The sequence below is a fragment of the Pungitius pungitius genome, chromosome 1, assembly GCF_949316345.1.
Source record: "Pungitius pungitius chromosome 1, fPunPun2.1, whole genome shotgun sequence".
Lineage (NCBI taxonomy): Eukaryota > Metazoa > Chordata > Actinopteri > Perciformes > Gasterosteidae > Pungitius > Pungitius pungitius.
Genome location: NC_084900.1, coordinates 29,326,586 through 29,342,185, shown reverse-complemented (window position 1 = coordinate 29,342,185; position 15,600 = coordinate 29,326,586). Strand labels below are relative to the sequence as shown.

The window sequence follows — 15,600 nt, the reverse complement described above, 5'->3', positions numbered from 1 at the left end:
CAAACTTAAATGCTAGAATTAACTATAAATTAATATTAATTTGGTTATAAGGATTTGAGAGTAGAGGTGTGCACCTCTACATCCAAAAGGCTCCTCTACATGACAGGAGAGACCTTGCTGCAGTGTGGCGCTTAAAGTCCGACACCTAGTGGTCGATGCTGAGAGGTACGCCACGTAAAGACACTTCCCAAAATGTGAAGCAAGAACTGAAATGATCTAGGGTATGTTCAATCTAATAAATACTTATTTAGAAGTGTTTCTACCACCTCCTGGTGTTCAGAAAGCAATGGCTGAGTGCCGTGGCAATATCTGAACCACTATTAACCATCCAGCGAGATCAAGTAGATGGTTTCAGTCGTTGGAAACTTAAAAGTGATGTGAAAAAGTCAGTCAAGGTGAAAATTCAGGTCTGGCAGCTGCCCAAACAGGGTGACTTCGGTTTAACTGTGAACATAGGAGTAATAGGAAATCTCATCTCGGAAATTACCTCCTCATGGCCTCTGCTCAAGCGTTATATTTTAAAAGTCACAAAAAACAGAACAAAAAAAAAAAAAGCAGTTACCCACCTAGTAAACCACAACTGCTTTTTTGTGTAAGGTTCTAACGGACAAGGAGTACACTGCAAAGACAGAATTAAATATCTGCTCTAGTATTCTCAAATGTTGATCCACATATTAGCCTGGAAGACAATGCAGCTGAATACACTCAACAACCTAGATTTCCAAAATAAGAAAGGGAATAATACAGTGTAGGAGTCACTTTTATGACATCAAATATAACATTTTCCACACCTGCTACTGTGGTAAGAAGCGAGAGTGGACTCTGACATTTGGACTCTCCAGAGAACAAATGTCATGTACAAGGTCATCCTAGTTCAGATCAGCTTTGATTCAGACCAGCCTAATGAGGTAGGGGGTCATCAGCTGTGGGTGGCACCTACAAAAAGGGCACACTGGGACACCTGATGTCTTTATAGGATGACAGTACGTGCAGTTTAGTCCACTTTCAGTTTTTCTCCTAAAGTGTAAAGGGATTTGTCTGTGACTTTATCAATATTTCTCTGAATCTGCTTCAGACAAGCAAGTGTAGCACTTTATTGGACACGTGTCACTGGCAAAGTTCTCCAAGGTGAGTTTTTAATTTCTTAGGAGATCCAAACGTTTTGGTATCTGATCGAAGAGGAAAAACGGTGTGTTTTTTGTCTTGGTTACGTGTTGTTGACGAGGCGACCCAAGGATGAGCCTACACGTGTGGTATATGTTGGTCCTGTTTCTCTGTCCAAGCACTAAGGAGGCGGTCGTCGACAAAAACAGACTAACAAGGTGCGTATTGAGTCTTTTTCTGCATAATTGGATACTTGCATGTTCCAAAGTTTAGCAGCACTTTTAGATTTTATGTGTTTCATGAAAAAATAGAGACATTCTGCTAAATCAATATATCGGACAGAAATAGAAATGGCAGCTCCAATACATTTACTGAAGCCATTTGTGCTGAAAAAAAACCCGTCTCTGAAATCTGTATTTGAAATAAACAGTGATGTTTAGCACTGAAATGGACTGTGAATTGAATAGCCAACCATGATCAACGCCTGTTTTCTTAGATGGCACTCCTATAAGTTGGAAAAAGGACAACACATTGTGCGAAACCTTAAAAGGCATTCGGAAGGGACCTTCACCAGCGACTTCACCCACTATCTCGATAAGATTAAGGCGAAAGATTTTGTGGAGTGGCTGGCCAGCACCAAACGAGAAGGGTGAGCTGCTCAGCAACAGTTTTACATTGTCACAGTTACACGGTTTGATTAGTCATATTTTGTTACCAGTAGTGAAGAACGCCTGAACATAGCTGTGTAAATCTCTGTCGAAGTAAAAACGGTTCACGTGTTAGTATTTTGGATTGGATGCATGTTGTTGTTTTTGTTTGAATTTCTTTATTTTTACCTGCAGGTGTCACGATGAACTGCTCTGTCTTACAGTAGAAGTAGAACAGCCCAGATTACATGTGTTGAATGCTTGATACGCCATGTGGCTGCATAAAGGACGACGAATCCTCCCCAATAACAGAAAATATTGCTCAGTTTCTTCTCTTCTATTCATCTTCAAATAAGAAGTGCATTTCGTACTTTGCTGTTCCCGCATAACCAATAAAGTGAAGTAAAGTGATCAAGATAACAATTATTTTAACAAGATAACAATTATTTTATCTCATGTTGCATGTTTTTTTTTAATGTTTATCTTGCAGTCATGTTCAGATACCAACACATTACAGAGATTGCAGGCTTTGCTTCATTTTTTTTGCCTCTTATTTTGTTTTTCTCTGCAGTATGAATTATCCAAAAGGCTAAATAAAAATGACTTAAGATTTAACTGTATTGTGATCTCACTTGTATGTTTTTGATGTTGTGGTGCACACTGATGTGTGTACCTGCGGGGTGCCGACCAGAGGTGGGTGCTGTTCTTCAGCAAATCACAAGAATCAGCCACTATTACCGGTGTGGTGTGGCTGGTGGTGTGCAGAAATTCGGGGGTTGTTTTATGCGTCTCATTGATAAATGTGGATCGTATGAGAGTGCAACTGTGTGTGTGTGGGGGGGGTTGCACTTACCGCCTGTCTGATATTCACCTACAACACTGCAGCATGGGTTTAAGCATCCTTGCGTTGCAAAAGGAGAGAGTAAAACGGTGTAAAGCTCTCAGTGATTAAAGGACTTTAATAATATGCAGTGTCGCCACCGTTTATATGAAAAGCCAAAGTCTCTCCCTAAAGAAAGCACATTCTGGCAAAGGGAAACGGTGACACGTTTAATGGTTATATTTAGCACCGTTCAGATCCACCCACAGAGAAACCACATGCTCTGTGGCATCATGCTTCGGGTAGAACGGGGGCGGGAGGCTAAGAAGTAGGTTGAGCGGCTCCGCGCAAGAAACGCAAATATTCGGGGGCTCGGGATAAATTCACCGACACCTGCGCCGTCTCATCGGTCCTTCCGACCCCGCCCAAGGAGCCCCGGAGCCCCGGAGCCGCCGGGGAAGCCTGGTTTGCGCTCACCGATGGCGGCACTGGGCCAAACTGGGAGTGTGCTGCCGACTGTGCCTCGACTGGTGCATTCATTTATCTGCACTGCAGTGCTCCACCACCACCACCACCCCCCCCCCTCCCTCCCGAGAGCCTCTCTTCCTCGTTGCACTCTCGCGCGAGCATCCCTCCCGCAGCATGGCGGCGGCACGCGCTGGAGAAGGGTGTCGATAATCGATAAAGGAGCAGGTTCCCTGCAGCTTCCATTGTGCAGGTGATTTTAAAAATGTCCTACAAAAAGTCAAGTTGTAATGAGTCCACGTGACTTGAATGAGGGAGATGTGTTAAGGGGGGCGGGGGACAGGATTTAGTGGTGTGACAAAAAAAAAAGTAAAGGAGGGTAGTTGGCCATCTTTTCAGTGTATGAGGACAGCTTAATTTATCTCTTACATAAAATTCCACATGCTCTCCTAAATGGGATTCTTTTCCCCCCTCCTCCAGATAAATATCGCCCAAATGGCTATAAAGATCACACCTCAAACTAATAACTTTACAGTAGACCACATGAGATGGACTGGGCTGTAGTCTGTCTTCTGCCTGTGGGGGACGTTCACATGGGGCTCTTGACAAATTCAATAAGTCCATTACATTTAAAAGGCTGCCTTTCATGACTCTGAAGCACCGCTTCGCTTAATCCAATGTCATCCACATGCAGCACCACAAAAGTAAAATAATCTGCACAAAATGGAGACCCCTCGTTTACGCTGGACGATGAATTTGAAATAAGCCGGGAGGAAAGTAGAGATTGTGAATTGAAAGCCAGCAGACGGGTTGTAGTTGGAAGGCTGCTTTATTGGTAATAAAAAGGTTCGTGCTCAAATGAAGACAATCTTTCATATATTCTCACCAAGAGTCCAAGTGGTTGTGCAACACACATCATATTGTACTGTATATCCTCTTTTGTCATGGTGTCAAATGATAACAACAGTTTTGAAAAAAAGCACTTTTCAATTTTTCAGCGAAAAAAACCCCAACATAATAAACCATGCTCAAAAAGAATGAGTCCTATGATCAAATATTGATACAAAAATAAATTTCGGATGGAGTCAGAAACATTGAAGAACTAAAACAGAAGAATAGAAGGCAAGCTGCTTTTTCACAAGCCAAGTGGGTGACACACATAGCACTAAGAACAGGACATTTTTGACTTAGCTGTTTTTCTGATAACATCACACACTGTTATTGAATAATGAGATGGAGTGGGGGTGTCTGGATGATCCTCCGGCAGTATTTACGACTCGACATCCCTGATAACACGGTTTGGACAGTTTTGTTTATTTTTTTTCAGTGTGAAATTGACATCCAAATTTGCAGAAAAAGCAGAAAAAAAGGCACATGCCATTTAGTGGCACACCAGAAACAAACCATTCAACGAAAGAAACGTGAGAATGAGAAGCAGTTACATGGTTGAATGCACGTTGAGCTGTAATGGCACTGATGTGTGGGTATGGGGAAAAGTCCACAGGGTTTGGGAGTATCTCAGGGAAAAGTTCACTGGTAAAGTTGGTAGGCAGTGAGGAGTCAGCCGTGTGTGTGTGTGCATGTGTGTGTGTGTGTGACTGTGGGCATGTCCTGTATACTCAGTGAAGGTGAGAGATATGACAGTAAGTGAGAAATGTGCTGGTAACATTATCCGTTCATCATGGTCAGGCTACAATCCATGGCAAGCAGTTCCAGTAACATCGCGCATGAGCTATTCCCCAACATAGGAGGGTGCTGGAAACAACCAGTTTAGACATCCACTGAACGTGTTGCACATAAATCAAATGTGAAAAACAGTGTTCTTCTGTTTAATGTATATACATATAGACATATATGTATACATGTTTATATCTTTTGTATTATATAATATCTATATTTCATTCAATTTCCGTCAACAAAGTGAAAAGTGTCTCAAAAAATCCAAAAGGTAACAAATGTGACAAAGGGCATAGCTGGAAGCCATTCTATATTATTAGTCTTTTTTTTTGATTATAGAAGTAACAATTTTAAAATTCCTTATTTACAAAAAACACAACAAAGCATGCCGATAAAATAAAAGAATATAATACAATATTTATAGTTTCTCTCAAAAGGTTCCCTCTTTTTCAGCGATTGTGCCATTTACATTATAGCCTGCACTGTACATATATATTGTTTTTGTGTTTTCTTTGTTTGACTTTTTTTTCTTCTTTTCTTTTTTTTTTCAAGTGTATGTATCATTCTAACACATCACATCCAAGATGAACATGGATCGATCGGATGAAATTACCCACTCTTCCTGTGGTTCTCATTGGGAATGTATTTGGTTTCAGTATGCAGCAGCCAAACTGATTTGGAGACCTCATATTGTAAACAGACCTCAGTTATTGTTACAGACAGGGGCTTCTGGTACAGGCAGTGTTTAACACACCAAACGGCATTATTGGTGTGACGAAGGATGCCAGATTTATGTCCAGTCTTTCACTTATAAATAGGACCATCACTCCTGTGTAGAAAATAAATGGCAGAAACACCTAAGGAGGCAGTTGTGTCTCGTCTACCACTTGACCTCAAGCCTCAGTATTTTTTTTAATGAAAAACACCAACAAAGCTATTAGACAGCGTACCCGCGTCGTTGTGAGGCCTGCTGATGGGTGATCTTGGCAGGTGTTTGCATTTGTACGTCCATCTCTAATTGTTTTTGAAGCGGCTGACAGTAGTTGAAAGCCTGCAAGTATTTGAAAAGATGTCCGAGTCTGGGTCCAACACCACACAGTTTAAGAGGTCCCACAAAAGCACAATGATACACTGACAAACATGGGACTTTTACCACTCCATTTCAGATCAAAGCAATGTTCTCTTCTTCTAGTCTTCCTTTTGTTTTTTTGTTGCCATGGCGGTCAGTCTAAAACCCCCGAAGGCAGGGGCTCTACTTATCTATTGGTCCACGTTTATCATCCATCCATCCATTCTGAAAATATCAGAACGAATCTGTGGGATTCTCCGGTCCAAACCGCAAGCCCTTCATAGCCGTCCACCTTCTGTACGTGGCAGGCACGGCGAGGCATGTCCGTGTGGGAATTCACTGTTAACCCTGCGGTCAGTGAAACTCTCACTGATCCAATCCTTTTCTGAGGATGATTGCATCACAAGGACATCAGTGAAAGACTTCAAGGCTTCTCTTTTTTCTGAAGCTGGCAACTCAAATTGTCCAAAAAGCCCTGCCTTGAACATCATTCACTGGGAAGTTCTGATATGGGTCAGAAAGAGTACAAAAGAAAAACTCAAAATGAACAAATCCTACATCGAAATACAGTTTCATTTTTTTCCATTGGCCCAAAACAAATCAACAAAAAGTATCAAAACATATATATTTCCGTCACTTTCTGGAACTACAGCAGCGGAGGGACGGCCTGTGGACCCTTGAGCACAAAAGACCCTCACTGGTGCCAGTTATGGATTCCTTAGTGTGAAAGATCCCCGCTCTCATGACAAATGAAAGGATGTATGTAAAAAAAAAAAAAGAGACATGAGCCCTAGATTTAGATCCAAATCTGGCTATCCTCATTGTGAGGATGTTCACTCTTTCTATACTAACATTAAGAGATGTTCATAGTTTGTGTTGTTGGCTGATCCGACTGAGACTCTTGAGCGCCCTTCATTCGCCAGGTATCTTAATGAAGGGCTCATTCCAAAGAGCTGTCAAATTGAAAAGCAAAACTAGAGAAAGGCTCGATCATATGGCTCTCCCAATATTTGACAAATCATTAAACAGAATCTTCATCTTTGTTCATCCTTAATTCAAGCCACTGCAGAGGCCTGAGAATTAGTGTCTTGTGGGACTATGTATTCTCATGCATGATTTCTGATCAAAACATGCATCAATCCAAGTAGTTTCTATTCATTGAACGAGTACAATGAATTATTATTTCTCTGGGACTCGACCTGAGTCTCCCTCCGTCGACTAATTGCCACTACCCAGTCAGTGTGAAAGCCCCTGTAAGAACGTGTATTTTACAATGTCAGTACAGTATAACAAAGAGGATATGAAAAGACTAGTGACATGGGCTAAATGTTTTGTTTTTTTTGCAGCACAAATAATGTAAAGATGCAAGTTTACTCGGCACAAACAAACAAACAAAACCCCCAAAAATAATTCTTCAACGTTTCCGGGTGTCCCCTTCATTCCTACGAACACTTGCTTGGACAATTATTTTTTTTAAATCAAAACGGTAATCTGTGCTACGGACCCCCCCTTTAGACTGCTGGTACAGTTCTGGTGGGATCTGCGTGATCTGGTCCCGTAGCATCGGAGCTGTGCTGCAGGGGTCCACGCTCGGTGGTGGCAGGGATTTTGCAATTCTTTTATATTATCTGGCAGAGGTTGGCAGTTGATCCCAGTGTTGTGAGTCATTGGCCAGCACACTGTGAGTCATTTTGTATCTGCTCCTCATTCATATGAACTTGGTCATAGTAGGGTCAACTGATTGGGTTTGGTTCAACTGTCTATTACGACATAACCACATTGCCTCAAAAGTATCTGAGAGTCTGTAAACATTTATTTTTTTTTGTATGTTTTTTTTTTTTTTCTTACTTGCAGATGATCACTTTTTCTACATTTATTGAGTTTGGGCCAGAGTCTCATCTCACTCTGTTTTATTGGATTTTGAGAGTCACTGAATCCTAACACTTGGATTCCCACTCATCTTTTTGGTTTTTGTCCTTCTCTTTCCTGGCCCAGTCGTCCTTTTTTTCGTCCTGCTTTTCCTTGTCAGGTTTGGTCACGCTGTCGTAGGAGGGGAGAGAGGCTGTGGATGGTGTGCTTTCCTTCTTCTCCTGGTTGGTCCCGCCGTTCTCAAACCTATTGTTGCTAAAGATGTGCCGCTTGAAGATAATGCCGCGCCGGATGAGGTGGATGCGGAAGGCATTCTGAATAGTTCTGGCGGAGACATCCTCCTGTTTGCGGCGAAGCGTGGTGGTGATGGGTTCGTACGACACCTTGGAGGGGTTGGCCGCCACAAAACGCTCCTCCATCTGTTGCCTCAGCATGTCCAACTCACCGCTGTCACCCAGCACTCGCTTTGTGAAGGCAAACAGGATGTCCAGGCAGTGGATACGATCGCCGCTCACCATGGGCAGGTCCATGGCAATCAGTTCTATGGTGTTGGGTTTTGGCACACGAAGCGGGTGCTCCAGTGTGTCTGCAAAGTCCGACAGCTTGGCGAAAGTGATGAACTGCGAGGCAGTGGGGTCAAACTTTTCCCAGATCTCGTAGAAGGTCTCAAAGTCGTCCTCACTGAGTGGATCAGCACTTTCCTCTGTGGCAACGCTGAAGTTCTCCAGGATGATGGCAATGTACATGTTGACCACAATCAGGAAAGAAATGATGATGTACATGACAAAAAAGAAGATTCCCACCGAGGGGTTACCACAGTCTCCCTTCACGTTGGTACCAGGGTTCTCCAAAGTGGGATCGCAGTCTGGTGGGTAGTTGAGGATCGGCAGCAGCAAGCCGTCCCAACCAGCTGACGTGGTGATCATAAACAGGATGATCATGCTGTTGCCAAAGGTCTCAAAGTTGTACAAGTCGTCAATTCCCGCTCCGTGTTTTACGTAGCCAAAGTTAGACATGCCAAAGATGGAGAAGATGAACATGACCAGGAAGAGCAAAAGGCCGATGTTGAACAGGGCGGGCAGTGACATCATCAGAGCAAAGAGTAAAGTTCGGATGCCCTTCGCTCCTTTGATTAGCCGGAGAATACGGCCTATACGAGCCAACCTGATCACCCTGAAGAGGGTTGGTGAGACAAAGTACTTCTCAATTATATCAGCCAGAAACATACCTGAGAGAAAGGAAAAGGAACAGAAGACAGGAGGACAATATCATCAGAAATCAACAGACACATTATTAGTTAGTTCCTTCCTTATTTCCTCTCGTCATCCACCTCCCGCACTTACCGACAATGGACAGAATGACCACCACCACGTCAAAAATATTCCAGCCATTGGTGAAGTAGTAGTGGCGAAGGGCAAACAGTTTTAGCAAGAACTCTGTGGTGAATACTACAATAAAGATGAAGTTGACCCAGTAGAGGACGTTCTCCGTTTCCTCTGACTGATCGTCAGTTTCAACCATCATGGTGACCATGTTGAGGCAAATAAGAATCATGATGGAGATGTCAAAGACCTGCTGTGTAACAAAGTCAAACACCATGCCCTGGACCGGGTTCTAAGAAGGGAGAGGACACAACGAGGGACAAAGTTGAGATTTCAACGGAAAAGGATCATACTTTGAATCATTTGAACACAAATATAATTTAAAAAAAGAAACCTGTGGTCGAGGAATAGGTTTTTGTGGCTTTTTGGAACCCAGTTTTTTCATGGCATTGTAGTACTTTTTCTGTTCCTCTGTCATGAATATATCCTGACCTCCAAAGTAAAGGGATAAGCAAGATTTGGTTATAATCACAGCAAGCAATGCAAAATACATGTTGAGGAGACAGAACGTGTCTTATCTTTTTCTTCTGCTGGTTGAAGTTGTCGATGATCACACCAATAAAGAGGTTGAGGGTGAAGAAGGACCCAAAGATGATAAAAACCACGAAGTAGATGTACATGTAGATGTTGACTTCATAGTCAGGCTGGTCTTCCACCTAAGAAGAAGGTACAAGTTGAAGCTAGTGAGATTTATTCAACCCTATTTAAAACAACCAATTTGAGATTTAGGGAAATATGCTTATTTATTTTCTTTAATTACATGAAAAGATCACTATGTTTCTGATCTCCATCTGAAGCTTTCAAACAGCAGCTCCTCCTAAGTTCATGTATTAACAGTAACACCTGTTTACTTATTCTGTACATTGTGTGAATAAATGTAAATCCCAGAATGTCAGAAATTCCGTCAAGACTTGTATGTTAAAAGTCAGAGGTACAGTAAGAGAAATAAGCATTACCATATATTTTTTAATGAAAATACCTCTCTGGAATCCACAGCCGCGTACATAATGTCCATCCAACCTTTGAATGTGGCCTTTCAAAAGAGAGACATTACTAAATAAAATTGTAAAAACACATGATTGTACATTTTGAATCAAAGAAACTCAAACCGATACTGATGCATGTCCTGCAGTACAGCTTGTGCATGGAAACAAGTATATGAAAAGGCATGGAGAAACACCGATCAACAGTCTCAGAGTGCTTTGAAAGCAAATGGAGTTGAAGCAGTAACAGACCCCCCAGGTGAAGCACGGAAAGAAAAGAAAAAAACTCAAAGGTGCATTGGAAAATAAGAAAAGAAACCATGTTAACATGACAAAATAATTGGAGTAAGAACGAGAGAAGAGGAGGAGTGACACTCTCACCACTTGAAGCAGGGCCAGGTAGCCGGCTCCCACATTGTCAAAGTTGATCTTGACGTTCTTCCACCTGACCTCAGTGTAGTTTTGATGCATGAGGGCCTCACACTGGGTCTTGTTGTTGACCACGTCGACAGGAAAGTATTCCTCTGACGTCTGATTGAAACAGTAGTAGTACTTGCCCGCAAACAAGTTGACGCCCATGATACTGAAAATCAGCCAAAAGATGAGGCAAACCAGCAACACATTCATAATGGAAGGGATGGCACCCACCAAGGCGTTGACTACCACCTAGACCAGACCAGGGAAGACAGGAAGTGACATGAAAACCAGGAAACAAACGCAGCTCTTTCAACCCCGCCGATACGACACTACATACTGTTATGGCATCACACTGAGTACTTTAAATAATTGTTTCAACTTTTGTTGCAGGTGGCGTTAACAGCAGCAGTTAAATCCTATTGTGATTTGATGTAGTCAGAAATAAGCGGTGCGCACACTACTGTGAGATACTGAAGTGCGGGAAAAATCAAATGGTGGGAGATCTGCATCAATCTATTTCTAAGGAGAGCAGCAGTGATGTGACTCTGAGCTGTAAAAAGCATTCAGTTAGAAGAGCTAAAGGGATTCTCAAACACACACACACACACATGCACACAACACTTGTGAATCAGATTTATAATGTAATGCATTACCAATGGTCAAAATATATAATCATTTAGGTTACTTTGGGTATAAGTACAGCCAAACACAGACTACTATTTTAGGTTTTATACACAGTAGGATAGTACATTATACTATAATGTACATGACATGAAAGTCTTTGACATGTAATGTGTGTTACTAAACTTGGTTTTGGAAAACGTGCATGACAGTTACTAAGTGAGTGATATAATAAAGAATACAGATTACAGATTGTGCACTGTGAATTGATTGGAGCTATTGAACACTTTGTTCCATGTATTTGAAATGGTGACACACTTATACATACATTAAGCACACATCATTGAATAACACATTCAACACTTTATCTCACCTAAGAATCACAAAACTGTTAAATGCTCCTATTATTTGACCTTTACGTATATTAAATTAATGCAAATACCCAAATAAGATGAAACAATAATGGTCATATCTGACAGTGTTGTGAATAATACAGTTAATTAGGATTTAATTTAATGTGGAGAAAATACATGGGTATATTTCACCATGTTTAGTCAGTTAAAAATGATATAGTGTTTGCCATACCACTATGGAGTGTCCACTCTTACCACCCCAACATTCAACATTTTACATCTTACTAACTCTCTCTCATAACCAAGTTAAACAATATAACACAATAGCAGTCAAATATAAATAATTATATTTGTATATAATAAAAAACCACCACCTTACTTTTACTTTCTAGAAATTCTATTTGGCTTCCCGAAGATTTAATATATCCAGTAATAAGCTCAGCAAATAGTCAACCGCTCACTACCAGTGTCAGGCAGGCCGACCAGCAGCTCGTAGGCAGACAGCTGAGCAGGCCTGTCTTTGGTAGACTTGTTTTACGGAGCCATATTCCCTCCTCATTACATACAGACAAGGAGGAGCTCTAGAGCGGGATTTTCTCAGCATGTGCACAGCCTCTACGTGTTGAATCTTACGTTTCTGAGCACTGGTAAAATGCTAAAGGAATGCTAAACATGTTAAAAAAAATAGCTTTTGGATGATGTTTTTCAAATATCGTTCCTTCTGTGAGGCCACTGCACGTGATGAGAAAATGACTCAATCTGAAATACGATTGAAGCAATTTCCAAAAACTCTGTGTTTAAAAACATAATTAGGCCATGCTGTGTGGAAAGCATTCTCAGAAAAGAGGGAAAATGGCTTTCAAAAATGCATAATGTGCTTGGGCAGTTAAAGTACATGCGTGTTACATGGCATTGTGCAATCTCAAAAACCGCTCAACTCAATATATAGATAAATAGAGAAATGTGTGGATAGAGAGACTGCGGCTACCGAGATACGCCGTCTTGTGCGACTGACGAGCCATTTTGATGTTTGCAATGTTTGGATGGGTTCCTGACATCTACCACGGATCTCCTGTTCACTGTGAGGAGGGTCCATTTAAGGGATCGGGTTTCAGAGGTTTCGTCCGAAAGGCCTCACCCTGACTGACAACTTTAATAGCTGGCAAAAAGGAAACTCACTTGGGTGAAATTTAAATGTCAGCAGGATTTCAGCAGAGACGAGATTTGCTGAAAGTGGCGTAAAGATGGCTGGAGATGTTGTCATTCCTGTACAATGCATTGCTCAAAAATGTAAGACCGAGATTGCAAAGCAGCATTATGAGAAAGAGAGCAAAGTTCGTAGTCAGAGCAGCCAATTGATATGGCATCTTAAGCAGTATTAAAAGTTTTCATCATTCTAACCCTCCAGGATCTCTTTCATCCAAAGTCATCTCTCCATTCATGTACTTCCCTATTCATTTATTTATTGCGTTGAACTAACATTTTCCATTTTCATTTAAAACCAAATAATAACTCAATTGATGAACACAGAAATGATAGTCGAAAATTGATACAGCACGATCAAGTTCTTCTATTTGTTTCCCTTTGCGTGACTGGGCCACCCTCACCTCTTACTACTAACAACCAGTGAATGGGTCTATTTCTATTTACATCCCAGATTTGACAATTACACCTAAAACATGTCAGCGAGTCATTCGTGACAGCATCCATAAAGCCTATCCGGGGCCTAAATACATTGATGTCTGCTCATGGGCAACAGCATCACAAATTAGTCGCCGTATATCTGCTATGAATGAGAATCCATCATAAATGTACAATTAGTCCACCCACGAGCTCATGCTTTGTCTTTTGGGACGTACTAAAGAGGGGCCACACATTGGAAGTTTTGTCCGAACGCTGCAGTCCAAGTCCACCTACGGGCCACCACCCACCCAGACCCAGAACTTGAAGTCCGAGTTTAACTTAGTTCCACTTTCTGTGGGAGTTCAAGGCAACAGGGAGCCGGGCTCCGTTCTATGCACTACGGCACGTGGTGCCATGACATGACAGCATTAATGCCTTGAGTGAATTGGCAGCCTATAATATTTGCTAAGCTTCTGCCAGCATTACCAAAAGGAGGCACTGGAGAGATGTACACATTACGTGTTTAACATGGACGAATGGTTTTGAAAAGTAGAGCACTAAACCTGCCACAAAAATGGACAATTAGCAGATCCAAAGTGCTGCAGCTGGCGAAAGCTCAACGAATCATTTTCTCCCAAAGCCACGACACTGTGAGTGTGTGGTTTCTGTCTCAGTCCCTGATGGAGATTGATCGGGCAGTGGTGGGATAACAGGGTGTGGGAGGAGGGGGGCCGAGGGGGAGGTGAGGAGGGGCTGAGGTGAAGAGAGGAAGCTCAAACCACGAAGACTATGGAACCAGTCCAAGAGTAGTGAGTAGTAAATGGGAACAGGGGGAGGGGGCTAAATTAAGTGCAGGGGTTGAGAATCAGGCTAAATGAAGAGGTAAATGTTGATTTGAATGTTCTTGTTGGCTTATAAGTTGTTGTTGTTGTGTTTTTTTTTTAGCTATGACCAATTCAGCACTCACTTTGGCCAATCAAGGAGAAACAAAGTAAGATGAAGTAACCATCATTTTTAGTTTGTGACTTATGTGATGAGGCAGCTTTGTGAAAAACATATTTCTATTGCACTTTGCGTAGTCGTTATCATCAATTTCTGTATACATTTTTTAAGCAATTCAATTGAAATGTATGTTGTCTGCTGGCTTTCCAACATTACCGTTACTTTACTCAGTCTCTCAGCTGCATCATGACTTGTTCTTTCGCTCCAAGAAAGGCATGGTACAGGATTGTGCATGGAAGGGTGACTTATTAGCTTTCATGTCCTGGTGTTAAAAACAAGCCCCCCAAATTTTGGAGTGAATTGTCCTTATAGGCTCTTTTTTAGATCATTTCTAGCATGCTTTAAACTGTTGAATGGGCATGCGGAAGGATCAGCTTCTTAGCTTTGGATCTTACCCTCATCCCTTCAAAACGTGACAAGGCTCTGAGGGGTCTCAAGGCCCTTAGTGTCCTGAGTGATTTAATGGGCCCTAGATCGGAGTAGCCCAGCGCATTAGCTACAAGGCTGACTATAGACACCTACACAAAAACAGAGAAGCAAAAGAGGTTCCAAACTGTTAGAAGTGAGAATATTCACTAGGGAAGAGACGGCCCTGGCGTAGGCAGAGCGTTGCTTGACATACACACATAGATCTATGCATGTATATGCATGTATAATATTGCATCTATACATGTATATACACTGAGAGAGAAGGTCAATGTTTAGTATAGGTCGTATGTGTGTAGTATTTTTAGTAGCAATGCGCCATAAGGATTGTTTGTCTGTTATTTTGGGTAGTTGTCGAGAGGTGAAAAGTCCTTAGTACCTGCAAGAAAACTTTGGGTTGAGAGAGAAAGAGAGGAGATAGAGACATAAGACTCAAATAGAGGGTAAATTAGGCAGAAAAGAGTGCGATTTAGTAAAAATCCAAGTGAAGGGAGAAGGAAAGCAGAGGAAGAGGAGTTGGAGAGGGAGGGAAGGAGAGAGGTCAACCTGTAGAAGCTGATAAAAACCCAACAGACTTGAGAGCCTTACCCTTGCCCCTCCATGTCGCTCTTGGGCTGAGGCATAAAATCCCATACAATTTAAGAAAGACAAACTAATGGAACCTAAGAGAAAGAATACAAGTAAACATGTACAAGTGTGTCATTTTGCCATTTTTTTCTCAGACATCAAATCAAATTGTCACACATCATTTAGAGTCAAAGAGGAGAGTCACAGTCAAACTACACACAAGAAGTAGGGATGGACATTGAGGGCAGACCGGATTTAGTTATTAGCACTGGATGGCACCGAAAAGGACAGAAATACACAGTCGAGTTACAAACAGTGAACAATGACTGCACACAACCTCAAAGAAACTGGTGCAGCCCCGGTCTCATCCAGCAGCAGCCACAGAGGCATTGGTGCAGCCAAAGAAGTGTTAAAAACACTCAATAAGTCCTGATCTTATGTCATTAAAGTCCCAAAACTGCATACTACCATTTACAGTAAACTTGTATAATTTTCAAATCATATTACCAAAAATCTAGTAGTAGTGGTTTGAACACATGAAATATAAATATAAAAATGCATTAACGATAGAGGAA

The 15,600-nt window shown here is 41.7% G+C and overlaps 1 protein-coding gene and 1 long non-coding RNA gene across 7 annotated transcripts in view; one reads left to right on the top strand and one right to left on the bottom strand.

Annotated features, from left to right (window-relative positions):
* Positions 1-10: 10 nt before the first annotated feature.
* LOC119223442 (uncharacterized) lies at positions 11-2,371 on the top strand. Its single transcript, XR_005120924.2, has 3 exons — positions 11-1,322; positions 1,601-1,753; positions 1,947-2,371. It is a non-coding gene; the product is annotated as an uncharacterized LOC119223442 (long non-coding RNA).
* Positions 2,372-4,331: 1,960 nt separating this feature from the next.
* The window catches only part of scn8aa (sodium channel, voltage gated, type VIII, alpha subunit a), a 39,663-nt gene continuing 28,394 nt past the window's right edge, over positions 4,332-15,600 (bottom strand). For all 6 annotated transcript variants that reach the window (XM_062564427.1, XM_062564437.1, XM_062564424.1 and 3 more), the window contains 7 exons: positions 14,428-14,550; positions 10,398-10,682; positions 10,013-10,066; positions 9,552-9,689; positions 9,368-9,472; positions 8,995-9,265; positions 4,332-8,879 (listed from right to left, as the gene is read on the bottom strand). In XM_062564427.1, coding sequence (XP_062420411.1) covers positions 7,720-8,879; positions 8,995-9,265; positions 9,368-9,472; positions 9,552-9,689; positions 10,013-10,066; positions 10,398-10,682; positions 14,428-14,550 — 2,136 coding nt within the window. In that variant the 3' untranslated portion in view covers positions 4,332-7,719. The remainder of the gene's footprint in view (positions 8,880-8,994; positions 9,266-9,367; positions 9,473-9,551; positions 9,690-10,012; positions 10,067-10,397; positions 10,683-14,427; positions 14,551-15,600) is intronic.